The 10,501-nt window shown below is 39.8% G+C and overlaps 2 protein-coding genes across 2 annotated transcripts; both read left to right on the top strand.

The window, feature by feature from the left end:
* The first annotated feature begins 2,524 nt into the window (after nt 1-2,524).
* LOC138881955 (uncharacterized) lies at nt 2,525-3,121 on the top strand. The gene has a single exon (XM_070162260.1). The coding sequence runs from the start codon at nt 2,525-2,527 to the stop codon at nt 3,119-3,121; it is 597 nt and encodes a 198-aa protein (XP_070018361.1).
* Nucleotides 3,122-3,229: 108 nt separating this feature from the next.
* On the top strand, nt 3,230-5,477 carry LOC138881954 (uncharacterized). Its single transcript, XM_070162259.1, has 3 exons — nt 3,230-3,640; nt 4,363-4,596; nt 4,755-5,477. The coding sequence occupies exons 1-3, from the start codon at nt 3,230-3,232 to the stop codon at nt 5,475-5,477; spliced, it is 1,368 nt and encodes a 455-aa protein (XP_070018360.1).
* The last annotated feature ends 5,024 nt before the right edge of the window (nt 5,478-10,501 follow it).

Genomic DNA, 10,501 nt, shown 5'->3' with positions numbered 1-10,501 from the left:
CCTTCCCAACCTCCTCCAAACATTGCACAAACATCAGGGAGCATAAATAACAACAAACAACCTATGGATTACTCCAAAATTCTGAGACCTTGCACTTTAAATGCTGCAATGATTGAGCAACAGGAAGTTAAGCCAATTCCCATTCGTCCACCTACAATATTGAATGGAGAGCATGTTATTCAGTTCACAGAAGCAGAAGTAGAAAGGATGGATATCATCGAGGGATTACAATATGCAATAGTTGGTAAATGTTCTTATGGCAGCCCAGAAATTCAACAATTGCGTAAGTTAATACCAATTCAATGCGGTATTAAAGGTGAGTGTAACATTGGATTTCTAAAGGATAGGCACATTTTGATTAGAATGACGTTAAGGCAGGATTATCTTCATTTCTCATCAAAAACTCATTACATAAAGGACAAGGATGGATATCAATATCAGCTTAGGCCTTTGATTTACGACTCAAAGTTTAAAGCAGATGAAGAAACACCCAAGGCAATGGCTTGGATTTCATTCCCAGGTTTATTGCCAACATTTTTTGTGAAAGAATGTCTATTTTCTCTAGCTACGGCAGTAGGTAAACCCATGCATCTAGACATGGCAACAATTAATAAAACTAGACCTAGTTGTGCTAGGGTGAAGGTACTAGTTGATCTACTTGCAGATTTGCCTAAAAAGGTGAGGATTGACATATTCATTGAAGCTAAAGGAACAACAAGAACTGAATGGGTGAGAATTCAATATGACATGCTACCTAAATATTGCAGACATTGTAAACTTCAAGGGCATGATCAATTTGAATGCTGGAGGATACACCCTAAACTATATGTGGAGAAGGAGAATGCTAACCAAGCAGATACAACTAAGAAGCAGGACAGAGGGAATCTACAGCCTATAATGATTCTATCTAGTGGAAAGGTCGTGGGTAATGTGAATCTTACAACAAAAGAGCAATGGAAGGAAGTGAAGGACAACAGAGTTAGAAATTTAATAAATCAAAATATTAGTCTCAATAATAATGGAATGGAGATGGCACCAGATAAGAAGTTTGAAAACAATAAGAACAAGGTGGGCACAAGCACTGTAGATAGACAAGCAGAAGCACAAATCAACAGTGGTAAGGAATTGGTGGCAGTAGACAATGAAGATAATGATCATGTTCAAGTAGCTAACAAGTTTGCAATATTATAAGGAATGGATGAAGAGGAGAACCTGTTAATCAATTGACAATGGTGGCAGCTAATGCAACAACAAACAGTCCAGCAGTTCGTAACCAAGCATCTACAAAGCAAAACCCAAAACATATGGTCAATAATGAGGGAAACCTAAATCCAGCAGCACAAGCGTTTCATTTTAACTCATCGGGGATTGGTTCGACTAATGGTCTAGTCAATGATACTGCACAATGGGTAGAAAGAAGTTTTAAGGATAAAAAAGGAGATGGAATAGTGAAGATCAATACATCATGCCAGCAAATACCACCACAAGATACATTAGTGAACAAGGAACTTAATAAAACTCCAAAGTCTCAAGTAGAAGGGTCAAAATCGTCTACAATTAAAAACATAGTGCAAGGATATGGAGGCAGGCTATGGGATGCACAAAGGGAATACGATTCAGAGGAGAATGAAGTACCACTAGGAGCACAAGTTGATGAGGAACCAAATGAAAAGGACAAAGAAGAAGATGAGCAAAGTGTAAATGGAGAGCCCAATGTCAATGACGACAATACAACTGGTAATTTTTTAATAATGGGAGGATCAGTTGAGCACAAAAATAATTATCAGATAGCAGAAATCACAGAAATTAGAAACTATGAAGGAGGAGGACCAGAGGTAAATGATTCTGGAGGAACAGAAGAAGATAAAGATCAAAAATCACAAGAAAACCCACAAGGACACAACACAACAGAGAAGGAGAAACAGCCAAAACAAAAAACAAAAATAGTAACTGTTACTGTTACATGGGAGAAAAACCAATTGCAGCTGTTAAAACGAGGAGAAGAGAAGGCCCTGGTCCCTAAAACAAATGCATTTGGAGGTACATCATGAGGGAAGGAAGACAATGAAGAAGGAGAAGAACCTGGTAGATCAGGATACGACATGGATCAAGAATCAACTACCCAACACCTTATGAATGCTGCAAGGCAAGGTGACTTATCACCTACGCAAGTGGAAAAGGCAAAATCAGCAGCAAAAGGTAAGAAGAAGCAACAAAAAGATAATTTTGCAGTTCCAAAACCTGGGGTGCACACAAGGAGAACGCTAAATAAATCAAACAATAAGTGATGAATGCTCTCATTTGGAATATAAGGTCAGTCAACACACAGCAGGCCTTTGAAAGGGTGACAAAAATGCATATGAAAAATCACTATGAATTTGTTGGATTAATGGAGCCAAAGCAACAAGCAAAAAAAATGGAAAGGTACAGAAACAAGATAGGACTTGCACAAGCATTTGTAAATATTTCAAACAAGATCTAGGCTTTCATAGATAAGGTATTTGAGGTAACTGTTATGTATAATATGGTGCAACAATTAACACTGCTATTGTTTCATACTGAATCGCATGTGGAGTTTGTCATAACATTGATATATGCTAAGTGTGATGCAATTGATATGATAGAACTATGGGAATCATTATATGCAAAGGCAAGGGATATGGATGCACCATGGCTTGTAGGAGGAGATTTCAATGTAATATGGGACGAAGAAGAGAAGTTTGGTGGGTTACCTGTGTCATTGAATGAAATTGATGATTTTCGACACTGCGTCAACACTTGCAATCTCTTTGACCTTGGATTTAAAGGTAGCATATTTACATGGTGGAATGGAAGAGCAGAGGAAGACTGTATATTCAAAAGGCTAGATAGATGCTTGGCCAATCTTCAGTTCCAACAAACATTTCCAGGAATAGAGGTGCAACATTTGTCAAAGACTGGTTCCGATCATAGTCCAATGTATCTGAAGTGTGATATTGAGACTCCACCAATTAAAAAGCCTTTTAAGTTCTTAAATTTCTGGGTGGAACATGCAACTTTTAAAGATGTGGTGAAAGAGAATTGGACAGCTGATTTCAGTGCAAATCCTTATATTCTTTTTAATCACAAGTTAAAAAATTAAAGAAGGCCCTTTCACTGTGGAGTAAGGCTACATTTGGAGATATTTTCCAAAAGATAGCAAGCATGGAGGAGGTAGCATGAAGCAGCATTTGAAGCAAATCCTACAGGGATGAACAGGGAAAGGTTACAAAAGGTTCAGGCAGAATTTATCAAATGTCTTGCACTAGAGGAGAAATATTGGCAACAAAAGGCAGGCATGACTTGGTTCAAGGAAGGGGATAGGAACACTAAGTTCTTCCACGCACAGGTGAGAGGTAGGAGGAAGAGACTTCAGCTTAACAGAATTCAAAATAGTGGAGGAACATGGATTGAAGAAGAACAAGAAATTGCAGAAGAGGCTATCAAATTCTATGAGGAACAGTTCACAGAAGCAGTTACTCCTTCATCATTTGATATTCTAGAGCATGTTCCTAATATGATTAACAATGAGCAAAATGCAGAATTGATTAAGCAGCCAACAAAAGAGGAGGTTAAAGTGGCAGTACTCGGACTAAATGGTGATAGTGCTGGGGGCCAGATGGTATGACAGACAAATTCTATCATTTTTGTTGGGATATAATAGGGTATGACCTGTACGACATGGTGAGGGTGTTTTTCAATGGTCATGATCTACCCAAGTGTGTGACACACACAACCTAGTTCTGCTACCAAAGAAAAAAGAAGTTACCATTTTTTCTAATCTAAGACCAATAAGCCTCAGTAATTTTTCAAATAAGGTTATATCAAGGGTCGTACATGAAAGGCTAGTAAAATATCTCCCAAGTCTGATATCAGAGGAACAGTTAGGTTTTGTTAAGGGCAGGAATATAGTAGAAAACATCATTCTAACTCAGGAAATAGTGACTGACATTAGGCTTAGAACTAAGGCTGGACCTAATGTCATCCTGAAGCTAGATATGACCAAAGCTTACGATAGATTATCTTGGCTATTCCAAACAAAGGTACTGAGAAAGATGGGATTCACAGAAAGGTTAATAGGGATTGTCTTTGGATTAGTTTCAAACAATTGGTATTCTATTCTAATCAATGGTCAAGCCCATGGGTTCTTTAAGTCCTCAAGGGGAGTAAAACAAGGTGATCCTGTATCCCCAACTCTTTTTATATTGGAAGCAGAAGCATTATCTAGGGGTCTCAATGCACTACATACTAACCTTTATTTTTGTGGATTTGGGATGCCAAAGTGGAGTCCAAAGATCAATCATTTGGCGTATGTAGATGACATGATTATTTTCTCATCCTCAGATGAAACATCCCTTGATTATGCAAGTGCTGAATGCATATGAAGATGCATCTGGGCAGCTTATTAACAAGACCAAATCAGCTGTGTACCTGCATCATTTAACAGACATGGAATTGGTCAGCAAGGTGGAAAGGATCACAGGCATTCATAGGAATGATTTTCCTATCATATATCTAGGATGCCCTATATTTTATGCAAGAAGAAAGCTGGAATACTATCAGCCCCTAATTACTAAGGTAATGGACAAACTGCAATCATGGCAGAGCAAGTTATTATCAGTAGGGGCAGGGCAGTTCTCATATCCCATGTACTGCAAAGCATGCCTATGCATCTACTATCAGCTGTAAACCCTCCAAATTATGTGATAAATAGGTTGCACAAATTGTTTGCTTAGTTTTTCTGGAGCAACTCTGTAGGAGGAACTAGTAGGCATTGGGCTTTATGGAATACTTTATGCATGCCAGTGGAGGAAGGAGGAATTGGTTTCAGGTTACTGCACGATGTAGCAAAGGCATTATTCAGCAAGTTGTGGTGGAATTTCAGAACAAAACCAAGCTTATGGAGCTCTTTCGTATGTCAGAAATACTGTAAGAAAATGAATTCAGTAGTTGTTCCATGGAAAAGGGGGTCTCGCATTTGGAGAAAAATGTTGGAATGCAGAGATCTGATTGAACATCAAATCTTTTGGCAAACAAAAAGGGGATCCTCACTTTTTTGGTTTGAAAACTGGACAGGTCTTGGTGCACTATATTTTTTGGTTCTTCAGGACTTTGGCATTGATGAAACAGTACAAAATGTACATGATGTTACCTTAGATGGTGAGTGGGATGTGGACAGACTATTTGAAATGCTTCCTGAAGACTTAGCAGTACACATTCTGGAGAAAATCAAACCACCTTTACCTCAGCAGGCTCTTGACATGCCTTGTTGGATGCTGGAAACAAGAGGATATTTCAGTGTTAAGTCAGCATGGGATTATACGAGAAGAAGAGACGAACCAAGAATAACTTATACGATGATTTGGGTAAAGGGACTGCCTTTTAAAATAGCATTTTTCATGTGGAAAGTATGGAAAGCAAAGTTATCTCTAGATGATTTCTTGAAAAGGGTAGGCTAGTGCATGCCATCAAAATGTTGGTGTTGTGTACAGCCTGACGAGGAATCTCTTCATCACTTGTTTTTAGATCAGAAACTGCAAAGACAACTTGGAAATACTTTTTATCGAGGGTAGGAATAGATGTGGAGGGACTTACATTGCACCAAACAATCACAAAATGTTGGACTGCAAATGTGTGCTTAAGGCTCAAACCAGTAATGCAAGCACTCCCATCATGTGTAGTATGGGAACTCTGGAAAAGAAGAAATAGTATGAAGTATGGTGATGCTGTGACAACTAGCAGGGTGATTTATCAAGTTTCATCAAATCTCCAGGCATTGGTGAAAGTGAGAAAGCCTGGGATGGACATGGTACCTCACCAATGGCAAGATCTTTTAGATATGATGGAAAATTTCACTCCCAAACTTAAGGTTACCAAAGTCATGTGGGAATTTCCAAGTGCAGGATGGCTAAAAGTTAATACGGATGGTGCATCGAGGGGAAATCCAGGCAGGAGCTCAATAGGATTTTGTATAAGAAATGAAAATGGTGACATATCCAAGGCAGTAGGGAGGGAGATTGAGGAGACAACAAACACAGTAGCTGAAGCAAAGGCCATGGTAGAAGTACTAAGGTTCTTCAGATGTCAACAATACTCTCATGTATGGCTACAAACTGACTCAATGTTATTAAAAAAGATAATGGATGGGATCTAGAAACCACCATGGATTATATATGAGCAGGTAGAGGAAATGATGCAACTAATCAATGGGGGCAATTTCACAGTTACTCATATTCATAGGGAGGGCAACAAGCTGGCAGATCATTTGGCTAGTTATGCTTTAGATCATGGAGAAATAGAATGCCAACATTTCTTGCATCTAGATGTACAAGGAAGGAGGTTAGTTAATGAAGATAAGATGCAATGTCCAACGCTAAGGGTGAAGGTGGACATGAGATAAGAAGCAAAGAGAAAAGGAAGAGCAGGAGGAATGTCAACTTAATCGGCCAATATTTTCAAACCCAAAAAGAGAAGTATATTTATCAAGCGCGGGTGCCATTCAATGCTTATGGAACTCAAAGCTGCAATTTTACGAAATAACCGATGATAAAGAACAAAATCATTTCAGTGAACAAGATGGGAACGTGAAGGTTTGCACATTTACAAATAACAAACTATTGGGAGTGTCCACAAACAGCCTAGGGATTCTGCACGAAATGCAGGACCATAATTGTTTTAAACTAAGCATTGAGGGATATAGTGATTTCGAGAATCACTGTCATGTGCGGACATGGCTTAATATGGAAAGCGTGAAGCTTGTCTCCTGGTCTGGGTAGCACAATCGAGTCAAAAGGAATGCAGGAACGGAACAACAAAGCACACGCGTGCGTTTGGCTGTCTCAGAAAATGTTGATAAACGCATGGAGGGTGGCAGCTGCTACAACAAAAGCATCTGGGACGTGATTTCTTGGGAGTAAATAACAACAGGGAAGGACGCATGCTTTCACTCGGAAAGGCGTGCTGGAACCTAATGCATGCGGGACATGAACTACTTTGGTGCAAAACGAGATATGATAGAGCGTGGAAAAGCTTGATACAAGAATGGAGGGTGGCATCTGCATCAACCAAAAACAGTTGGGACATGATTTGTTGGGATTAAAATACCAAAAGGGAGGCACGCATGCTCTCAATGCATGCTGGCTAAAATTGATACTTGAGCATGAACCAAAAAGGCTCAAAACGAGAAATGGTAGAGCGTGACCAGCTCTGTATTCGACAAAGCCAATAATTAAATAATGGCCAGCCATTAAACAAAGACCAATGTATTTGGCGCAACAACAACAAGTATACGAGTTGGAACAGAAGAGTATACGCAAGCGTCCAGCTTCCTAGAAGGCAGTCGAGTGATTGCAACTGGATAGAAGCAAATGCGAAGGAGAAAGGCATATACTAATGCATGACTTTTAGTTATACAAAGTGTGATATCAACTTTGAGTAATATACTCAACTTTGATAATAGGTATTATGTAGTTTACAAAATTTATTTCGTGCATATTTTAATTTTTCATGATACTTTGTTTTTCCTTTTATATATTAATAAAAACCAACCCTAGGCTATGCCTAGTGGATTTATTAAAAAAAATACCTGTCTAAACCAGGTGAACAAAAAATCCTTGAACAACCCTTTTGAAGAATCTGATTTTGGATCGAAATAAACCTTAATCGCGTGTTCTCGACGAAAACACGCGACTAAAGTCCAATTAGAACTCAAATCTTTATCCACTGGCTGATTTGCATCTTTGGAGATTTAGGGTTCCGCCTTTAGATTTAAGATTTGAAGGGCTTTGGGCAGATCCGAGGGAAAATAGTGGTGGATTAGGGAAGTAGGAGCCATGGGGGTTCTCTAGTGTTGTTTTGGGGTGATTTGGGACCGGCGCCAACAGCCTAAGACGGTGGGATATCAAGGCGGCGCTAGGGTTTGGTGGTGGTCTCGGAGAGGGGTGAATTGAGAGAGACGATGAGAGAGGAAGTGGGTCTTTCCGACATTTAAATACCAAAATTGAGTCAGTTCTAGATCGTCTGATCAACTGAGATCAACGGTCCATATCAAAATAATTAAAACGGTGTCATTTGGACTGTTGGGGGGGGGGGGGGGGGAAGGACCGGGTTAAGGGCGGGTTTGGTCTTGGACTGGGGCGGGTTTTGGGTTTGTAGGATTAAAATTAAGAAGGCCCAAAAAGACTTCTTCTACATTTCCTTTTCTTTTCTTCTTTTCAAATTAATTCTTTTTAATTCCTTTTTTATCAAAATTAAAAATTAAATCCTAAGTTAAATCACAAAACCAAATTAACCTAAAAAAACTAATTAATTATAAATAATAATTATCACAAGTAATTAAACACCGAATTAAAGGAAAAACTACCCAAAACAAAACTAAAATTAAAAAGGTGCAAAATAGGTTATTTTTTGTGATTTTTTCCATTTTTATAAAATAACTAATTTGTTAATTAATCCTAAAATATGAAATTAAATCCTAAATGCAAATGCAACATATTTTTGTATTTTTCATTAATTAAACAAAGTTAACATGCGTAGACAAATGCAAACAATTAACAAAAAATGCTACAAAAATCTACGAAATTGCAAATAATGGGAAAATTTATTTTATTTTGAATTTGTGGGAGTAATTCATATAGGGAAAAAATCACGTGCTCACAATGGACTACGGGATGATATCTCGGGAAATTCACTAGATATGTAAAGATGGGACTACAAGACGGTATCCTGGGAGATTCCCGATTGTTACTCTTGGTGCTGAGTTGTATTTCCTTTCCATGTTTACCTTGTCTTGTATAGTTGTTGTTGTTTTGTTCATCCTATGTTATTGTACTGTTGTACTTATTTATACTGTTTCGTCCTATACTGTTGATCTTTATATTTTATTCAACCTCAGTAGGGCCCTGACTTTCCTCGTCACTACCCAATCGAGGATAGGCTTGGCACTTACTGAGTATCGCTGTGGTGTACTTATGCCTCTTCTGCGCATGTTTTCACATGTAGATCCAGGTACCGCTGATAAGGTCTACTATCCTTGAGGGAGGCGACTGCTCTAGAGACTTCGAGGTACATCTACCATGTCCGCAGATCGAGAAGTCCCTTTCTATTCTTGCTTTTAGTATTGAGCCCTTTTGTACCTTCCTGTTCTTATTAGATATTCCGGAGTTAGAGTTATGTAGTATTGATCTTAGCTTGTGATTCATGGGTTTCCAGGTCTTGGATTTATGTTTGGTATTGAGAATTAAACATGGTGTATGTCGAGCAGCACATTTAAACACGGTTACTGCTTTATTTCTGTTTTAAATTGTTTACTTCCGCAAATTTTGGTTTTTCTTCCGCAATTAGGCTTACCTAGTCGTAGAGACTAGGTGTCATCACGATGGTTCATGGAGGGCGAACCTGGGTCGTGAAAAGTTGGTATCAGAGCTCTAGGTTCATAGGAGTCATGGATCACAAGCCGGTTTATTAGAGTCTCGCTGATCGGTATGGAGACGTCTGTACTTATCTACGAGAGGTTATGTAACCGTTAGGAAAAATTTCACTTCATTTTATTCCTTGTCGTGCGATATTTTGGCATCACCATTCTAAACTTCTATCTTCTATTCTCTCACAGATGGTGAGGACACGTGCTACTCGAGATGATCTGGTACCCGCGCTCCCTACTGCAGCCTCAGAGGCCGGGGCTGGGGTAGAGGCCGAGGACGCACACGTGGTGCAGCTAGAGCACCTGTGTGATCTGTCGCTAAGGTACCACCAGTGGATCTAGCCTGAGTCTAGGCACCTGACACACCTACTGCTACTACCACTCCAGCTCTTCAGGAGACTTTGGCACATTCATGAGCATGTACACCACTCTAGCTCAGGCAGGGTTGCTTCCCCTTGCTGCAGCTACGTCTCAGGCCAGGGGAGGAGCACAGACTCCCGTCGCCCACACTCCTGAGTTGCGAGTGCATGTTGAGCAGGTCCCTGAGATTATTCCTGTACCACTTGCAGTGCCAGCTCAGCTCGAGGACAGGGCAACTACTTCCGAGGATGAGTAGTTAAGGCTTGAGAGGTTCAAGAAGTACAAGCCTCCTGTATTTAGTAGTCTAGCATCGGAGGATGCTCTGGGATTTCTTGATGAGTGTTATCACATTCTCCGTACCATGGGTATCTCAGTATCGAGCGGGGTTTCTTTCACTACCTTCCAGCTTTAAGGATCCGCCTATGAGTGGTGGCACACCTATGAGGTAGACAGTCCAGATGAAGCTGCTTGACTGACTTGGACTCAGTTTCCAGATTTGTTCCTGAGGGAGTATGTTCCTCAAAGCCTTAGGGACGCATGTAGCGCAGAGTTTGAGCATTTGCGCCAGGATGCTATGACTATTTCAGAGTATGCTGTCTATTACACCAGTTTGGCTAGGCATGTACCAACCTTGGTTTCTACTGTTCGCGAGAGAGTTCGCCGATTTATTGAGGGCCTTATTCCCAACATCAGGTCTAGCAT

The sequence above is a fragment of the Nicotiana sylvestris genome, chromosome 11, assembly GCF_000393655.2.
Source record: "Nicotiana sylvestris chromosome 11, ASM39365v2, whole genome shotgun sequence".
In the NCBI taxonomy this organism is placed as follows: domain Eukaryota; kingdom Viridiplantae; phylum Streptophyta; class Magnoliopsida; order Solanales; family Solanaceae; genus Nicotiana; species Nicotiana sylvestris.
This window is presented reverse-complemented; position numbering and strand designations above follow the sequence as displayed.

Bases quoted from the DNA above. Each gene is read 5' to 3' on its own strand.
- LOC138881955 (XM_070162260.1), top strand. From the start codon at position 2,525: ATGGTGCAACAATTAACACTGCTATTGTTTCATACTGAATCGCATGTG.
- LOC138881954 (XM_070162259.1), top strand. From the start codon at position 3,230: ATGAACAGGGAAAGGTTACAAAAGGTTCAGGCAGAATTTATCAAATGT. The intron at 3,641-4,362 runs GTATGACAGACA...TCTCATCCTCAG, and splicing joins ATAGTGCTGGGGGCCAGATG to ATGAAACATCCCTTGATTAT. The intron at 4,597-4,754 runs GTAATGGACAAA...TTGTTTGCTTAG, and splicing joins ATCAGCCCCTAATTACTAAG to TTTTTCTGGAGCAACTCTGT.